We start from the raw sequence: 18,905 nt of genomic DNA on the forward strand, positions 1-18,905 counted from the left end.
AATGTATTAACTTCGCTCTGCATCCACACTTCTCTTATTCTGCAGAGTTACATAATAAAGGAGATATTTCTGTAACCTTAAGAAGGAACGGAAGAGTATGTAGTATGTAGTTTTAGTCACTGAGACTAAAAACTTCAGATACATTGCTTTAATAAAGTTATACTACTTTGTAATATAATGTTATTAAGAAAGGTTTATATTTTTATGTACATATTCACTTCCATTGAGTCCTCTACTTTTTTTTCTAGTGCTGCTACACAACAATATACAGAGCAGGGTCCCATCCCCTCCCCCATGTACTGTATACAGCGATCGTGTCAGACAGTCCTCCCCTCCCTTGTGTAGTGTATGTAAGAGCAAGCCCTCTGTTCTAAAAATCTATTTAATATATGGTCCCCAGATAGGGCACATATAGGATATTAAGCTGATAAGAACACTTGGTCTTTGCCAAAAGGCTAAGAAGAGATGAGAACCAGGCAATCTTAAAGAAAATGCACCCAAAGGGTATTGAATTTCCTTCCTTGAAAGTCCTGATTCAAGCCTTCTTTCAGAAATTCTAAGATGATACAAACGGAATAGAAATTCTATATGTGATTCTAATTCTAATGTGATGCAACTGGAAAAGAAATATGATGAAGATCAGATCAGGGAAGAAACCTTTTCACAATGTGGCTATAAACTTTAGGCGTGGAAGGTCTGGAGCAGCTGACATGATCTGGATAAGATCGTCCAACAAAGTTTCTCCAAAAAAAGGTGACAGTAGAATATCTAATCTCAAAGGGATCTCCCAAAGATGACCCCCAGCCAAAGACAATGCCAGCAAAAACCAGGCCCTCCTCGGCCAGTATGCTATTAGGAATGCTCTTTTTTTTTCTTGATCTACATCAAGACTCTCATGATCAGCTGAAGAGGGAGAAACACATAGACAATCAACGAGATTGACTTGTCATTCATATGGTTGGGGTGATCGACCCATAAATCAAGCAAGAAACTTTGTGGTTGTTTATGGTCGCCATCAAATCCATCTCTGGATTCCAGAACTTTGAGGTCAATAATAAAAACACCTCCAGGTCCAGGCTCCATTCTGCTGGACTTAGCTGATCTCTGCTGAGAATATGAGCCTGGATGTTAAGGGACTCTCTTATGTAAACTGCATGAAGGTCGAGGAGATGATCTTCTGCCAAGGACACAAGCAGCTTGCATTTCTTTATCAACTGCCTTGACTTTGTTCCACCTTGTTTGTTCACATAGGAAATCAATGGAAAGTTGTCCAATTGAATCAGGACACTGCAGTGATGGACCAGAGGTAGGAAATGACACAGGATTAGGTGTATTACTCGCAGTTCCCTCCAATTGGATGAATACTAAGGCCTCCAGTCTGGACCACTTCCCCTGGACCCAGCTGCTGTCCAGGTGGTCCCCTCAACCTATCTTTAAAGTGTCTGTGGTCAGAGCTAGACAAGGGACGATGGATTGAGAATTACCTGGCCAGACCTCAACTACACAAAGCCACCACTCGAGATCCACTCTGGTGGATAGGAATAATACCACCACTCTGTCTAGACTCCACAGTCTCCTGTTCCACTTGGAAAGGATATCATGCTGAATGGGGTTTAGGTGCTTAGATATCATGCTGCAGGGGGCTGGGGAACAGCATCGACCAACAACGTCATGATCCTAGTGTGCTCATAGCTAAATGCATCGTGATCTCTGGCATGAGCTTCTGGATCCTATCGTTTGATGGAAATTGAGTTGATGTTGAAGCTAAGGAATCTGCACATTTTCGAAGATGAGAGGGGTGCTTCTCCCACCTTTTCCAGGTCAACCAGATGTCGTACATCAGTTTCTCTCGTGATGGTGCTTTGATGAGCCAGTTTTCTAGATATGGGATGACATACAGTAGATCCTTTAAAACCGGAGATGAGGTGCTAGGATGATGGCCACCTTGGTAAAGACCCAGGGCGCTGAAGAGCAGAGATGATCGAACATCGGGAAATCTTAGGTTCGATCGAACATAATATTTCCCGTTGTTTGATCATTTCTACTGAAGAGAGGCCAAAGGTGTACTAGTAATGCACCATCTGCCAGTTGTGACCCTCAGAACTAGGGATGGTCCGAACCTGCTTCGGTTCGGATTTGTACGAACCTGAACTCTCGGAAATGATTCCAGCTGTCTGCCCGCTCCGTGGAGAGGGTGGATACAGCGGGAGGACCGCCTGGAAAACTGGGATGCAGCCATAACCATATGCTGTATCCCAGTTTTCCAGGCGGTCCTCCCGCTGTATCCACCCGCTCCACAGAGCGGGCAGACAGCGGGAATCTGATGCTGAGCGTTTGGGTTCATACGAACCCGAACCGAAGCAGGTTCGGACCATCCCTACTCAAAACCTAAGCTTGGAGAATATGGATGTGGAGGCAGGCATTCTTGAGATCCATGGTCCTTCTCTTGCAGGACTGCACATGTAGAATGAATGGACTCCATCTTAAATCGTGTCTTTACCATAAAGGAATTCAGAAAGGTGTAATCTTTGGCCAGTCTTCAGGAATCTGGGCTTCTTGGATAGTTTAGGAAAAGCAACCCTTTTTTTTCCCTTAATGAAGCCTTCCAAGGGTTAAGCTGAGGTCCAAAAAGGTTTCCTGCTCAAAAAGGCAGAAAACTAAAATCAGGTCTCCTAACAATTTCTTCAACCACAATGCCCTCCTGGCTGCAGGGGACAATGCATTTGGCATCAAAAGGGAAATCTGGCAGAAACTCAGGGGCTATTTTGGGGATGTCCCATAGAATTTCATCTTAGCTTACTCCATCTTTCAGGTCTTTAGAGAGCTAACTTTGCCTATACACAGCCCTAAAACTTGACCCCAAATCTGCATTCTTTTTTGGTTTGGCCCCTCTACTTTAAACAAGGAGTCTAGCAGCAGTTGAGCCTGGTTCACCTTCAGTAGCATTTTTTCAATTATATTGAGCAGGAACAGGACCTATTCTTTATGGAACAATTACAAATGTTTCAGAAACTCCAATATCCGGAGGATTCTCCAGCAGCAAAGGCCTCAGAATTTAGAGGGTCAGAGTAACATGGAGGGGAGCATGCTGAGCTTTGGGCAAGTTGCAGCTTTATCTGACCAATGATGGTTCTTTACTTCCAAGAAGGCTTTAGACAGCTGGGATTTGAATAATTTAAACAATGCACAAGGTCATGCACAAGAAGAGGCCCCCACCCACCATAGAGGAGAATAGGCTGCAGCCAAGCCTCAGAGGGGTGGGGAACACCGCACACTCCAGGAGTACACTTGCATGTCTAATTACTTAATTGGGGTGTTAATTAATCATTGTTGTCCTGTTCTTCTGTAAGGGTATGTGCACACTATGGAATCTGCACAGATAACGTTCAGCAGATTCTGTGTTCACTTCCGCTTGAAGTTCCACCCGTACCATAGGCTTCATTCTATGCTCAGGCAGATTCCGCTGTCCGTCCAAAGAATTGACTCCTTTCCCTACCTGCCGATAGGGAAAGCAAGGAAGTCCTGCTCCTCTCCTTTAAAGGACAAGTCTTAGCATCTAGTTCCGGTTGTAGGAAAAGCCTGAGAGTCCTGCTCCTTCTGCCTCCAGCAACAGAGAGAACCTGTGAATCCTGCTCCTTTACCTGCTTATAGGGAAAGCCTGTAAATCTACCTTTCCTGCCCACTCACTGTGATTACCATAGTTCAGTATGTGTCTTTACTTTATACCTAAGTGCGTCATCTCCACCTCCATCTTGTGTTGCCCTAAGATAGGGCCTGTCGGAGCATCTTTAACAACACTACATTTATCAGTCCCCTCTGAACCTCAGAAATCCTTAAATTATGAATATCTTGTGGTTGTTGGTCTAAATGAGACTTTTCTTCTTCCCTTCGGTGTCCATCTTTGTGGATTGAGCACAGAACAGGTGGGTATCTTTTTATTTTGAATTTATTTTTTTCAATCTTTAAGGGGCATAAAAAGGCAATTTTCAGCCAGCTGGTCTGTTTACTGGCCCTGAGTATGCGTTGTCTTAGCTCCCATGCTGACAATTAGGCTTGATCGAACAGCGGAAAAAGCTAGGTTCGATCGAACTGAAACCTAGCCGGACCTTCCAAATTTAATTGCTGATGCCTTCCCGATCCGTGCGGAAGAAGGAGACATCCCGGGGAACACCTGGAATTCAGCCTAGGTAATAGGCTGTATCCCAGAATTCCAGGCAGTCCCCGGGATGACTCCTCCTTCCACACGGACCGGGAAGGCATCAGCAATTAAATGCGGAAGGTCCGGCTAGGTTTCAGTTCGATCGAACCTAGCTTTTTCCGCTGTTCTATCAAGCTTACTGACAATCACTTTGAAGTGTGTTCAAAATGTCATTAGGGCCAGTAAACGGAAGCATTGGAGGTGGACTGGAAGACCAGTGCTGGACCTGACAAGGAGATTATGCTTAATTGTGTTATTTTACACAATATGGGGGGGGGGGGGGGGACTGCCTAGACTTTACTGTTTTTCTGTCCCTCCCTTCACATTTCTTACTGCCCACCCTCCTTTCACTGCCTCTACACCTGACAAGAGTCACATGACTCTGTCCCTATTGCTCCCACCCCACCTGTTGTTTCAGCTTGTGGTCTGGGTTGGATGAATAAGAAGAAAAAAAAATAGTGACTGACTTCATTCACAAAAGATGCCCCCTGTGATTTACTGGATGTAACTATGTTTATATGGTCTGCAGAACCTATGTAATGCCAATATCTGGTCACTGTGTACAGTGGTTTTTATTCACTAACAATATGGTGAGAGTACTTTCCTGTCTGATCTGACATCAGGTGTGGAGCGATACAGCTGTTGGTGACTGACTGTGTCTGTATTAATGAGAATTAAATCTGGGCACAATACTCGGCAGGTGTCGTATAGGGTAGAGATGAACGAACATCGGAAAATCTTAGGTTCGATCAAACTCAAACCTTCTCCATTTGATTCCCGATGCCTTCCCGTTCCGTGGGGAAGGTGGAGCAAGCCCGAGTGCTGCCTGGAAAACAGGGATACAGCCTATTACCTAGGCTGCATCCCTGTTTTCCAGGCTGTGCTCAGGCTTGCTCCACCTTCCCCACGGGAAGGCATCGGGAATCAAATTTGAGTTAGATCAAACCTAAGATTTTCCGATGTTCGATCATCTCTAGTATAGGCCTTCAGTCCTGTGTGCAGTTACGGCTCTCAATGCTGAGGGTGCAAGAAAAGCTAGCTACACCTCTGCATCACAGGCTTTGTATTTAACTTTTTCCCAAATTTGGAAAACCTTTTAAATGGCTTCTGCCACAACAACCTGTTTTCTACATCTAATTTGTTTGTGGGCATGCCAGTATCGTGACTGTAAGGTGAGTTCAAAATACAGAAAAACATGCAAAGGGATGTGTGGAGCTCCAGACATGAACGGAAGCTTTGAGTTCTTATGCCCCTATTCCACGAGTCGTTTGGAGGAGCAAATGAGCGCTATTAGCGCTCGTTTGCTCCTCGTTCCCCGCTCGCTGCCGCCGCTATTCAGCGCGGCGGCAGCGAGCAGGTGAGTGCGGGAGGGGCGGCGGGGAGCTGCTGGGGGGGCTGCCCGGGTGATCGCTGATCGTCCGGGCAGCCCATAGGATACAGCAGCGCCTGCTGCCGACGCTCCTATTCAACGGAGCGACGGTAGCAGATCGCTGCTATATCAGTCGCTTGTTTTTCAACATGTTGATAAACAAGCGACTGCAACGATCAGCCGACATGAACGATGTCGGCTGATTGTTGCACTCTATTCCACAGGAAGAATATCGTTCGTAGCGGCCGATATCGGCCGAATATGAACGATATTGCTCCTCTAAACGACCCGTGGAATAGGGCCATTAGACTAAACTCGGTCTTTGTATTTATTAGAAACTAGAATCATTTTTCAACAACAACAAAAAAAGCACACAAGTAAATTCATGAAAAAAGATTTTATTGACACCGTTTGCTTGAGAAATAAAAAGCTGCATCTATAAACATCTAAACTCTGAGAAACGGAGCAACGCTTTTCTTTTTACATGACACTTTTTTTGTTAAAATAATATTTTTTTTTTATATAACTTTTTACATAACATTTACAATACAATACAAGTTTATCTTCCTGATTTGCTCGACAAACAGGATAGGTATAAAAAGTACAGTCCGCAACACCTGGTAAAGTCCGAAACGGTCCAGCCACCTCAGTAATACATGTTCTTGTCCCACCAGCCTGGAAAAAAGAGAACACGGGTTAATGAAACGTGACTGAAGTCTACGGACCCCCAACCACTGCCCTGTACGGACTGTGACATGTAAGGTAAGTGCAGCAGATCTCCTTGAGTTTTAAAGAACCCATTAGAAGTGGTTCTGACTGAAAAGATGGATTCAAATATGGCATAATCCACCAAAAAATGTGCATGTTTTTCATTTTTATTTTGTTGCTGAATCATTATGGATTTACCCTTTGCAATATACAGGGGCACCGGTGTAACCTGTGGCCATCCAGCTGTTGCAAAACTACAATTATCATCATGCCTGGATTTGGATGTCCAGACATGATGGAAAGTGTAGTTTTTCAACAGCTGAAGGGCCACAGGTTTGACAAGGCGCCTGGGTAAACCCCAGGACTATAGTCATAAAGCATAAAGCTCCAGGCAGAATGTTCAGAGGTTATTAGGACATTCTCAAGCATGCTGGTAGTATTGAGATACAAAGCAGCCCGCAGGCTACAATTACATCGTCTTGGCGTGTGTGTATATAATATACGTTCATACTTACTGCCGGGATAGCGCCTGATGAACAATTTACGGATTTCATCATATACAAAGATCAGAACTGCAAATGGAATGGCCACGAACCAGTACTGAGCCCTAGGCACAAGCAGAGGAGAAGATGACATTATAAAACAGGACAGTGCTAAGAAAAGGAGCCTATTTATACTAATATGGGAAACATTTTCAAAGTGGAGAGGGCAATAAGCTGCTGCCAGACACCTCCAGTGATGTATCTCACATAAAAACAAGGAAAGAGGAATGTTTTAATCCGGAATTCCAGGCCCTTCTTCAGGAAAGATTCAGCCTGCGGGTTGAGCTGACTTATGGCGCCCACAGACACTGACTTGTTGTCTGTGGAACGTCAATTGTTTTGTTTATGGAGGAAGTCAACTCAGGCCTCTTTTGTCCTATTAATGGCAGACCAGTTCAGCCTGCAGACAATAGGACACACTGAAGATACTACTTGTATATCTATATATATATCAGCCCAATGGCCAATATTTGGGTAAAATTATCTGCAGCTGGTCATCCCCACTGCCGCCTCATCATACTAGAACCTATTGCACCTTCTGCCATTTTACATGATGATCTAATCAGCCTTCTTTTTTGTTACTCCAAATTGTTGGTAAATACACATGACCCATTGGTTCAAACAACTTACCTTAATGGAGCAAACTTCAAGGCCTCTGGCATCCCAGGGCAATAAGAGAGAAATGCTCCAATGATAATTTGTGATACCAAACCCATCAGGAGGACTTTATTCCTGGACAAAAATAGAGACAGAAAAGGGTTAGAGGTGCAATAGTCTGCAGGGCAGGATCAGGTAATTCTCCTAATAATGCTTGAGCCATTCTACACATTCCACTGTTGGGCGCAACAGATGTCACTATGTTTCTCTTAGCTCATACTTCATGAGATAAGCAAATGTATGCAAGGAAATTCCAGGTATGTATGCACAACTTATGCAGGCACATCCCATTGGAATATTCATGTCAATGTACCTAAATAGACCTTGCTGAAAAACTGAGTTTCTCCTGGTCTTCCGGATGATAAGATCCACCAGCTGCTGCAAGACAATACTGATAAAGAAAGACGTGTACACCGTCCACTCCAGGAACTGCCTCTGACCGAACGTCTGCAACAAGATAACACATGATCAGCCATAGGCAGGGATCAGGGCTTTTAGACTATTTGACATTCGATATTAATGTAAAAAAAGAAGACACTTGTGGTACTATATCACAATCACCACATGCAGTATCCAGCTTAGCCCAGTACCTTCTTAGCTGGCTTGAAAGGGCTGGGATGCCTGTTGTGAGCCACCAAGGAAAGGTTGCTACTTTTCCAGCTTTCTGTAACCCTGTCATCTATGTAAGCGCTATCTTACTGTAAGTATAGAGCCTGGTATAAGCACTTACCCATTCTTGCCCATAACTGTCCTCCTGGTCCTGATTATAGATGTTTTCCCAGGGAACACGAAGGCCGAGCACTGTATACGGCAGAAATCCTTGTTGAGCCAGAACGGTGAAGTAAGTCAAAAAAGCTCCAACAGACTGGATAATCCCTGTGTTTAGAGAAGGATTCAGGGTTAGACGCAGCCATTTCTCATAGGTTACTTTTATAAACATTATGCCCATCCGGTACACGCACCGATTTGAAGGTAGGCATAGAGCGCCAGCTGCTGGTTCACCAGTCTGTCTATGTTCTTTCTGCGGGGCTTCTTGTTCATAATGTCTCTCTCCGCCTTCTCATAGGCAAAAGAAACTGATGGGATCTGCAGGAACAGTGATCACTTTTAGGAACTTTCTAAAATCTTGATTGCAAAATGGCGTCTATGATCCATGGCAGGTCTGTATGCAACCAATCTGCATGAGTATTGCAGAAGCTGCACATTGGCCAGTTATCCCCACCCTGCACCTTCAATAATAAAAGCCACACTTGTACTTACAATGTCTGTGCCAAGATCAATGAACAAGATGGTGATGGTGCCAATAGGCAGTGGGACATCAGCGATGATGTATATCAGAAATGGGCAGAGCTCTGCGATATTCTTGGTCAGTGTGTAGCCAATGGACTTTTTGATATTGTCAAAAATTAAACGGCCTGTGAAATGAAACAAACAGTGAGGAATATGCCCCACACACTCCATACTGGAATATGTCACTAGTCATAGCCCTGGGGTCAGTTTGGATTTTGCAAACAGCGATCTATGGTTTTATGAGTTTGCTGTTCCAGTGATGTAAACCTGCAAAACTTTTAACTCTCAGATCAGTATCGGCCACAAAACCTGTTAGGCGAATATGTAAGCAAAGTTAGGCTCTGTTAACATGCGGTCTGTATAGGGAGCACGCCCCAGTATATACTGCCAATGGATGGCTCTGACGCATGTCATTGTATACCCATACAAGAAGGTCTATGGATACATTCGGTCTTGTGCTTTACCTTCTTCTACACCGGTGACGATTGAAGCAAAGTTATCGTCTAGCAAAATCATGTCTGCAGCGTTCTTAGCAGCATCTGAACCAGCAATGCCCATAGCAATGCCAATGTCGGCTTTCTTCAGAGCTGGAGAGTCATTAACACCGTCACCAGTCACAGCAACTACAAAGTTCTGAAACACAGAGCGCAGCATGAATCTATCACAGTTATAGATACGGGAATCTCTGCATGTTGTAAATTAAAGGAGAACCCCTCTCACCTGTCTCTGACAGCCTTCCACTATGATCAGCTTCTGCTGAGGGGAAGTCCGGGCGAATACAATCTCTGAGTGATTGGCCAGAATGTCATCCAGCTCTTCCGTGGACATGTCCTTTAGTTCTGTACCGTTCACCACAGCTGCTTTTGCATCACTGTACCAGAAAAAAAACATCAATGTGTCAGGGAAAAAGGGGCACACTTCACTTTGTGGACCACCATTCCCGGTGACCTCGGTTAGGTCTATGTGCATGTGACAAACGCAGAACCTTACCGCTTATTGACCTGCTCCACAGGAATGTTCAGGCGGTTGGCAATATCCTCCACTGTTTCACTTCCAGCTGAAATGATACCGACACTTTTAGCTATAGCCTTTGCTGTTATTGGGTGGTCTCCAGTTACCATTATAACCTGTGTGAAATAAGCCACAGTCCATTACAGTATGCACCACTATAAAGACTGTTCAGAACCTGCATACTGTATATTGTACATTAAAGCTTTGCGGGAAAAGTTTTATCCATCCCTAGAAAGACGCAGACCACCAATTGTATTGACCCCTATAAACGCACACTGTCACTGCCATGTCATGCTCATGCCGTAGGGAATGCATAAGGCAAAATATCAAATGGATGAATCCTACCTTAATTCCTGCAGACCGACATTTTGAAACAGCATCTGGCACTGTTGAGCGAGGGGGATCTATCATGGATGCCAGACCAACAAAGCAGAGGTCTGAGGTTGGAAAATTCATGGATTCTATGTCAAATGCAAAGGATGGAGGATATTTATCTGCTGGGAGAAACAGATGGCAGAATCCTAGAAAAAGACAGGAGAAAAAGTGAGTGATGGTGTAACACCAAAGCATACACATTCACATACACACATCTTATTATACAAATATATATATAGTGTTGTACCCAATACTCTTTCTCCAAGTCCTCCAAGCTCCATGTAAGCTGACTGGAAGGCATCCTTCATGTTCTCATCCAGTGGCAGCTCCTTGCCTTGGATCATTATGGTGGAGCATCTGTCTAATATTCTCTCTGGGGCACCTTTCATGACCAGCAGCAATCTTGGATCTTGAGGATCATCAGTCTCATGTATTGAGAGCTGTAAATAGAAGGATGCTCCATTAGATAACAAGAAATGTGTCCATCACCATAGATTAAGGGCAGTGAAGGAGATGAAGGAGATCTTCTACCTGGAACTTGTTGGTGGAATTGAAGGGTATTTCACAGACTTTCCTGTTCTTATTCCGAATCTCCATTACACTCCCAGTGAGCACCTCTGCGAATTTTAACAGGGCCGTCTCAGAAGCATCTCCCACTACAACTTTCTGTACAGATGAACAGGAGGGTGAGTGATCTATATCATAAGAAGGGTTCCTAACAGCTGCACTAATAGATCTGGCGTACCTTCATGATTGGCACATCTTCCTGATCCGCCTTAAACTCGGCGCGGTTGCACAAAGTCACAATCCTGCATAAAGCTGTCCACGTTTCAGATGTCTGCTCAAATGAGTGATCTGGAAAGGTGAACATCTTGTGATATATCAAGACCTCTGATACAAGTAGTTGATACCAAAGAAGCATTACTGACGTATAAGTCTTCAAGCAGTTTAGAACACAGGAGTCAAACCTGCGATCCTCCAGCTTGGGAACAACAACAGCTCGAGGGCCATGAGTTTGACACCATTAGTCTAGAACAATCTCCAGAAAGCACATAAAGCAAACAGAGTTGCCTTAGTGTTATTTACACACTTACGTGATTGATCTTCACTAGTGTCGGTCGAGTGCGTCTGATCGTCAAACCAGAGATGGGCCACAGTCATTCTGTTCTGTGTCAGGGTTCCTGTTTTGTCAGAGCAGATGATGGAGGTTGAGCCGAGTGTCTCCACAGCCTCTAAGTTCTTCACAAGACAATTCTTCTTTGCCATTCGCTTTGCAGTTAGGGAGAGTGTTACCTGAAAGACGTATAGTGCACTGGTTAAGTCTCCGCCATGGATCTGATGACTTCTTTATATGGGGGATTAGTATATAACACAGTTACATACAGTAGATTGGTCTTTATGCTTGCTGACCTCTGTGATCATTCTAGAAAAAGATAAGGTACTTACGGTGACAGTGGCGAGAAGTCCCTCGGGCACATTTGCCACAATGATGCCAATGAGGAAGATGATGGAGTTGAGAACGCTATACCCCATACACATTGCAATGATGAAGAAAAGAACTCCAACAGACACAGCTACACCGGCCACAATGTGCACAAAGTGTTCAATCTCCACTGCGATCGGGGTCTTTTCATTACCAACTCCTGAGGCCAGAGAAGCAATCCGACCAATAATTGTCCTGTCACCGGTATTTATCACAAAACCTTTAGCTGTCCCTATAGAAGAGAGGAGAACCTGTAAGGCCACATGAGCTTATCCACAGGAATGTCCTTGAAGATCAGTGTGCACAGTGACCACCCTAACAGGTCTGGCACCTCAGGAGATTATGGGTCACGTCCTTACCTTCCAGGCAGAAGGTAGAGTAGAAGGCAATGTTTTTCGTCTCAAGAGGGTTTTCATGTGTATATTCACTGGATCGGGACTGAGCCTCTGACTCACCAGTTAGAGATGAATTGTCCACCTGAAATGCAGCCAAAAGGTGAAATTCTGACTTGTAATATATATATATATAATATAATTACCTATGTTCACCTCCTGAATATTAGTAAACTGCATCCATCTTATAATTTGTAAGGGCTTCCACTGTACACCCCCTAAAGGTGTATAACAAGAATCCTGGGAGCCCCTCTATGACCAGGGGTGTAACTACCACCATAGCAGCCACAGCAACTGCTACGGGCCCCACAAAGTGGAATTGTGGGGGGCTCTACATTACAGTATATGAACTAGACAGTGCTGCTGTGCAGAATATGAAAAGTTCTGTCTGGCAGCAGCTCCCTTATGATGGCAGACACCTGATACTAGATGACACAGCTGTCCCCTCCAGCTAGATGGTGAAAACACTGTACAGCACCCCATAACATTAGTCTATTGGGCTCTACACCTGAGGGCCCATAAGGTTAACTCCTAGCTGTATAAAGAACCCCTGTTCTACACCAAACGCACTTTCCCTGTGTAAAGAGGAAGAGTGGAGTGAAGATTACCTTGCAGCCCTGAGCATATATAATCCTGACATCCGCTGGGATACGATCTCCACCTTTAATATCCACCAAATCTCCCACAACAAGTTCCGTGGCCGGGACCTCTAGCTTTTCTCCATCCCGAGTCACAATCGCTTGCTGGAGACACAAAAATAAGAGTTATTGCCCCAAATTTATCAATGTATTTGAACCTTGTCTGACAACTCTCAGCTCACAATAGTGTTTAATCTGTGCATCCAGATCTAGAGCCAAAGTGAATAGGTGTGTGTGGAGAGGTGTCCAGGGCCCCTGGGATAGTTGTGCACTCACCTGTGGGATCATCCGATTGAAGCTTGCCATGATGTTGGTGCTTTTAGCCTCTTGGAAATAGGCAAAACAGCCAGTAAGGAAGACAACAGCAGCCAGGACAACACCCAGGTACAGCTGAGAAGAAAGGAAACACCACACGTGTTACCCACTGGATAGAGGATATGTACCTGATCTGTGGAGGTCCGACTGCTGGGACCCTCACCAACCATGAGAATGGAGATCAATTATTTTATACTATGACACAATCATTTATACATTTCTAAAATTGACAAAGATTATCCTTCCACTGATAACATATATATATGGATCCAGCCAACAAATCTTTATGGTCTATAGGGAACAAAGGACTTAATGAGAATAAACCTATGGGGTACGTGGTGTGCTGCTTACATTGTCCCGACTTGTAGTGTTGTCCTGAGAGTATTGAATGCCATATGCGATCCAGCAGAGTACAGAACCGGCCCACAACAGGAGAGAGAAGCCGCCAACCATCTGCTTCAGGAACTTAATGATTTCCGGGGTGCCTTTAGGGGGTGTAAGTGCGTTGGGACCATCACGGGCCAGAATCTCTGCAGCTCTTGCACGGGTAAGACCCTGTCAGATTGGAAGAGTAATATAACCTGATTACTACACACAGTATGAGCCTTGTTACAGCGTTTTATGTCTCCCTGGCTGGGAAAGTGTTCGCAAACTGAGGCCAAGGAACAGTAGAACTCTTCACCAAACTCATAGGGTACAGACCGCTCCGGCTTAATGGTTGTGTTCCTGTAACTTGAGATAAAGAGACAAGACCAGGAGGGGACGGCGATAACATCTTTGAAACAGTTTTAGTTTCCATTGACTTTAAACTTATCTTCAGAATGAAGAATTCCCACCGTAACTCTAAGTACTGATTAACCAGCATAGGTCAAGGGGATAACATCCTGCGATTGTATCTCTACAGCGCCAGTTATTGCAGTGGGCAGTCACTAGTGACACGTGTCTCCAAGCAGGGCACAAGCTGGATGAAGCCACTTGTCACAGGCTGATGCCTACAGAATCACAAAGCTGCTGCCAAGCTTATTAAATGGATTATGGCCCAGAGGGCACCGGGTTCTCTCTTACTCACTTTGAGAATACTTGTTTCATATTTTTCTTCTAGTACATCAACATCAAGTTTATGGTCATCCTGAAAGGGGAAGAAAACACAGAATTACTACTACTGAAGACAGACCTAAAGTCTGCAGCTATATGTGGAGTAATAGAGAACGGATCTAGACTGATCGATCTCCAGATTAATACCCTCTTAATATTGCTTGGGATGGCTACAAAGTAACAGCTCTTCAGTAGTTGAGAATATTGTTGTTCAATATTCTACATCACACAATGGACAATGCGGCCCTTTCTTTTACATTCTTCATCGTGAATCGCCCCACAATGTAAACCTCTTGTGACCCACTCATCATTCAGTGAGCACACATATGTCTAGTACATGTCCTGGTATGCTGCAAAGGAGACCAAGACAAACACTGCGCCACATGAAGCTCTGATCTAAGGGCTAGGAAAAGTGTCAGCCTATGAGGAAGACTCCTTCACAATGCATAGAGAACTGTACAAACACTACTCCTGGGGGAAGGAGCCTCGCCTTGTGCGGTGATATGACTTCTATGGAAATATTACTAATAAGAGTGCACCACAAAGTCATCAAACACTGCGGCCATACAAGGAATTATTGATATATAGTTATGGACAATAAAAATCTGATCTAGAGAAACCGAAGTATCTCACCCCATCATCTTATGAGGAACACTGTCATAATGTATAGGGAACTACTGTATAAATAGAACTCCTGGAAGAAGGAGCCTCGCCTTGTGCGGTGACATGGCTTCTATGGAAATATTACTAATTATACCGCACCACAAAGACAACATCAGACACTGCGGCCATACACCGGATTATTGATATAGAATTATAGGCAATAAAGCTTTGGTTAACAGCACAGAACAGTCGGTGTGTATAAATGAACCTTAGGTTGATAGTTCTGTATATACGACCCATGTAATATACAGACACATAGCATAAATTATTTATAGACAATAGAACTGTGTGGCAGAGCAAAGATTTCATCCTCCTCCATTGCACAGAACAGTTATTAGTGTGTATATACATTTCTCTAGATATATGTCCCTCTAATACCCACTCAATATAAAGACTTGATGCTCTACAAGACACTGTAAGAAATGTTGGGCTCACGAGGGAGAATTGCTCACCAGTTCAAGTTCTTGTTTTAGGTCGTCAACCTTCTTGCCGTTCTTTTTCTGTTTCTTCTTCTTCTTCCCATCTTGACCTAGGTCTTCTACCTTTACCTTCTCTGGATTTTGTACGTCCTTTGCCCCCATAATCTCCGTACTGTAAACATCAGACGTCGCCTGCGACACAAACAGAACATGAAGAACGTTCGATCACACCGGCGATAATACAGAGTGATGTCGGAGTGATGGATTGATTTAGTCTTGTGAATTGTCCGGTTAGTGTGAATCTGTATGTGGAGTTTCCAAACAAATCAAAAAATCCTGACACTTTGTAAAGGTAACAAACAAGGTGCAAGAAGATGAGACGTCTCCTGCACATACAGTACATGTACGTGGATATTAAGATATAAAACAAAAGGCAATCATCAGTGGAAACAAACAAAAAACGCCATGCATCAAACTCTGTAATGGTCTGTACTACAACAGAGAGCTCCCAGTGTATTGGGTGCGTACGCCATAGACTGAAATACAATGTATTGTTTATGTACTAACCAGTTACTTAGTATCACAGCTTAATCTGGTGCACCGGCTGTGAGAATACACAGTGTGTCCGGACACATTGGCCACAGTAACTTATCAGAATGTATATGTAAGTGCCATCTATCATCACCAACGTGAGTCACACAAACAATGTTCTCATCACATCCTAAAGTGAATCTATTTGCTCTAGTTTTCGCTTTCTCACCTCGGTTCCCATTGTCTCTTATTCTACTTTGCTTGCAGAAACCTGCTGCCAACTTGTAGAATAACGTCACTAAGACACCAAGACAGGTAATAACACCAGGTCAGCAAAGGGGTCACCCAGCTGGTAGTTAAAATGCAAGAGCTTTAGAGGTTGTGGCTGTCCCAACGAGGAGCCAATGTTAGCTGCAGTCTTCCCCGCACCTTGACATCTTTAGGCAGGACAGGAATACTCTCCAGAGCCCTGTGTCTGAGCATCCAGCTGCTGGTCCTATTTGTAGCTCTGAGGGTGACTCCTCCCTGCAGACCGGTATCTCCTGTAACCCTGCCCCGAATCTTCACCTGGCTGGGCTGGGCAGAAATAACTGCAAGGAAAATAGGTCTCTGCTCAACTCTGCTGGTTGCCCTATGTCGGGACAATCTCTCTCAATATATATATTATTATTATTTTTTTTTGTCTATATACACCCCCCAATACATCTACATACTCTCCACCAGCACATCAACATACAGTACTCTCCAGTGGTCGACAGCAACTACCAACACAATGCTACAACCCACCAAGAGTCCTCCCCTGCTGAGAGCCTGGAGCGCTCTGCGTCATCTTTAGAAGTTTCAATGGAAAGTTCTGGCATTCCGATAAATATTTTACATGACATTTTTTTCTCTTTTTTCTTTACCATTTTCAAATGACCAAAAATGTAATTTATTAAAAAAGAAAATATCCACTCTGCAGCAACTACATATAAGAATACGGTATCTTGCCATATAGCCGCAGCCTCACACAGGATCTGAGCTTTTTCCATCTTTTATATCTACTCCTGAACTTGCTATATAGAAGACAAATGCCCCTATATACCAAGTGGGATTGGGAGAAGCTACAGCACAGGCAGAAAAGCTAACAATCCAGTGTGCAAAAAGGGAGCGAAATAAGTTATTGTTGAAGCCCCAGCCCAAGTAGAAGGCTTCTGATCAATGTTACCCTCTGTATTGGGTTATTTGCCCTGATCTCTATAGCTACTATAGATACTTACAGTCATGCTCCATGCATTTGGTTGTTGTCTGCTGCTTCTCCGCAAGTGTTGTGTATTGAAGTGTCTTTTATACTATACTATAGGGGTCATGTATCGTATGTGTTTGCTCTACAACAGGTAGTACATAGAGCAGTACATAGAGCAGTCATTGTCATTGTAGCCAATGTAACCGGTGTCCATATTCTACACGTTTTCTCGCACAGCAGAACAAAAGTTATACAATGACTACAAACTAAAAATGTATACTAGTCATTTAGGCCATGGATGTTATTCAGTAATACTGTAAGAGACCTTAATGGAGAACATGTGTTAGTTTGTGTAAAATATAAGCTCTAAATCAGAGCTAATACAATAACTCCATGTATCAAAGTATACGCATACTAAACAGGTGTGCATCTCCAGGCCGCAGGCAGGGGGCACTCTTCTCCCAGCAGTAAGGACAGGGTCTATATCAGAAAAGTTATTTGATAAAACACAAGTTAAAAAATATATATTATGTGTTACCTTTTTTATTATCCTAAGTTTTTTAGACCATGATGCTTTGTGGTGGGCACAGGTGGTCTGTCAACATAAAATAAGCTCTGTTATCCTCAGTCACCCTGCAGGGGAAGGAAAGATTTAACTCAATGACATGAGTACATGTAACAGTACATAGTAAGAGGAGATAGATAGATAGATAGATAGATAGATAGATAGATAGATAGATAGATAGATAGATAGATAATTTGTTGCATGCACAACCTCACAAACCCAATTTGGTTGTATGGAAGAGGTGTTTAGGCTGCAGCAATTCCTGCCGTGTATAGATGTAGCCATATAGAGCCCATGAGGTGCCCTATGGCTATACAGTATATCGTTTATACATTTAAAAGTAAAAAATACTTTTAATTTATAATTTTTTTATTGAGAAGAAAAAAAAAGCATAAAGGGATACAAAAGGGAAAAACAAGGGAAAGGGATGAGGAGGATATACTATATCTGTACAGAACAAATGAAGCATTTCCAGACACCTGTTTTTGTTGCCTACCTAAAGGCTTTCTAAGGAATCATTTCTAGGATGTCTTCTGTATGTTTTATGCAATTTGCTTATAATCACTTGACTAGTTTTCATTCCTGTTATGAAATATCTGATATCTATCGCTATAGATCATTTCTCCATTGAGATCCCAAAGGTCCAGGATTAGTTGTTCACTCATTTCTCTATCAGTGTTAGTGTGATCCCCGATGTTAGCAGGATATTCTCTCTAGCTGCAGGGATATCACCGTCCTTGCACACTCCATTACTGTATGTGACCTCTGCCCCTGTATGTGACCTCAGGACAGGACAGACTGTTCTATGTAATCTGTATCTGGGTTGACAGTAAATTTCCCTGCTGTATCATCCAGAAGTTATCTTCCATAATGGAGAGGGTGAAGCTCAGAGTGCCGGCTCTAACAGGAATACAAGGAGTTTCATGACATTGTTCCTAATCATTTTCTTCCAGGTTCCAGACCATTATTGCGCTGCATGGACCAGCCGGGCAGGATCAGCCAGTCTCACTGCATAACTCTCACTACCAGCAGCCATATGAGGAGCTCAGATCCACATTGATTAGAAGTGAGCAAGGGGTCATTGACTCTCCAATCACTATGCAAGCTCCTGCCAAGCAAGGAACACGTCACATTTATATACATTATACTATTGGATATTCAGGGGTTAACCCTTTATGAAAAGAGCAAAATGTCACCTATTGTAATACGTATTGGAAATGAGGACATGAAGAATATGGGGTGCAGGTGATAGACAAGTGAGGACATGAAGGATATGGGGTGCAGGTGATAGACAAGTGAGGACATGAAGGATATGGGGGGCAGGTGATAGAACTGAGGACATGAAGGATATGGGGTGCAGCTGATAGACAAGTGAGGACATGAAGGATATGGGGTGCAGCTGATAGACAAGTGAGGACATGAAGGATAT

At 43.6% G+C, this 18,905-nt stretch overlaps 1 protein-coding gene and 1 pseudogene across 2 annotated transcripts; both read right to left on the reverse strand.

The window, feature by feature from the left end:
* Window positions 1-296: 296 nt before the first annotated feature.
* On the reverse strand, window positions 297-467 carry LOC138770183 (U2 spliceosomal RNA; annotated as a pseudogene).
* A 5,511-nt stretch (window positions 468-5,978) lies between these two features.
* Window positions 5,979-17,526, reverse strand: ATP12A (ATPase H+/K+ transporting non-gastric alpha2 subunit). Of its 2 annotated transcripts, none has more exons than XM_069949025.1 (23): window positions 17,450-17,526; window positions 15,189-15,347; window positions 14,048-14,107; window positions 13,330-13,533; window positions 12,940-13,053; window positions 12,634-12,768; window positions 11,993-12,110; window positions 11,597-11,865; window positions 11,245-11,443; window positions 10,896-11,005; window positions 10,682-10,816; window positions 10,398-10,590; window positions 10,121-10,296; window positions 9,755-9,891; window positions 9,485-9,635; window positions 9,229-9,397; window positions 8,735-8,889; window positions 8,437-8,560; window positions 8,205-8,350; window positions 7,788-7,921; window positions 7,448-7,549; window positions 6,791-6,882; window positions 5,979-6,242 (listed from the first exon to the last, which is right to left on the reverse strand). In XM_069949025.1, the coding sequence occupies exons 2-23, from the start codon at window positions 15,315-15,317 to the stop codon at window positions 6,214-6,216; spliced, it is 3,081 nt and encodes a 1,026-aa protein (XP_069805126.1). In that variant the 5' UTR covers window positions 15,318-15,347; window positions 17,450-17,526; the 3' UTR covers window positions 5,979-6,213. The 2 variants fall into 2 exon arrangements, with proteins under 2 accessions (XP_069805126.1, XP_069805125.1); XM_069949024.1 differs by lacking the exon at window positions 17,450-17,526 and adding an exon at window positions 15,916-16,143.
* Window positions 17,527-18,905: the final 1,379 nt, after the last annotated feature.

The sequence above is a fragment of the Dendropsophus ebraccatus genome, chromosome 12 (genome assembly GCF_027789765.1).
Source record: "Dendropsophus ebraccatus isolate aDenEbr1 chromosome 12, aDenEbr1.pat, whole genome shotgun sequence".
NCBI classification, from domain to species: domain Eukaryota; kingdom Metazoa; phylum Chordata; class Amphibia; order Anura; family Hylidae; genus Dendropsophus; species Dendropsophus ebraccatus.

What these genes read in the sequence shown, in the direction of transcription:
- ATP12A (XM_069949024.1), bottom strand. An exon ending in TAAAACAAGAACTTGAACTG is followed by an intron (nt 14,108 to 15,188) that starts GTGAGCAATTCT and finishes TTCCCCTTTCAG; the next exon opens with GATGACCATAAACTTGATGT. An exon ending in ACTTGGAGAAAGAGTATTGG is followed by an intron (nt 10,297 to 10,397) that starts GTACAACACTAT and finishes GTCTTTTTCTAG; the next exon opens with GATTCTGCCATCTGTTTCTC.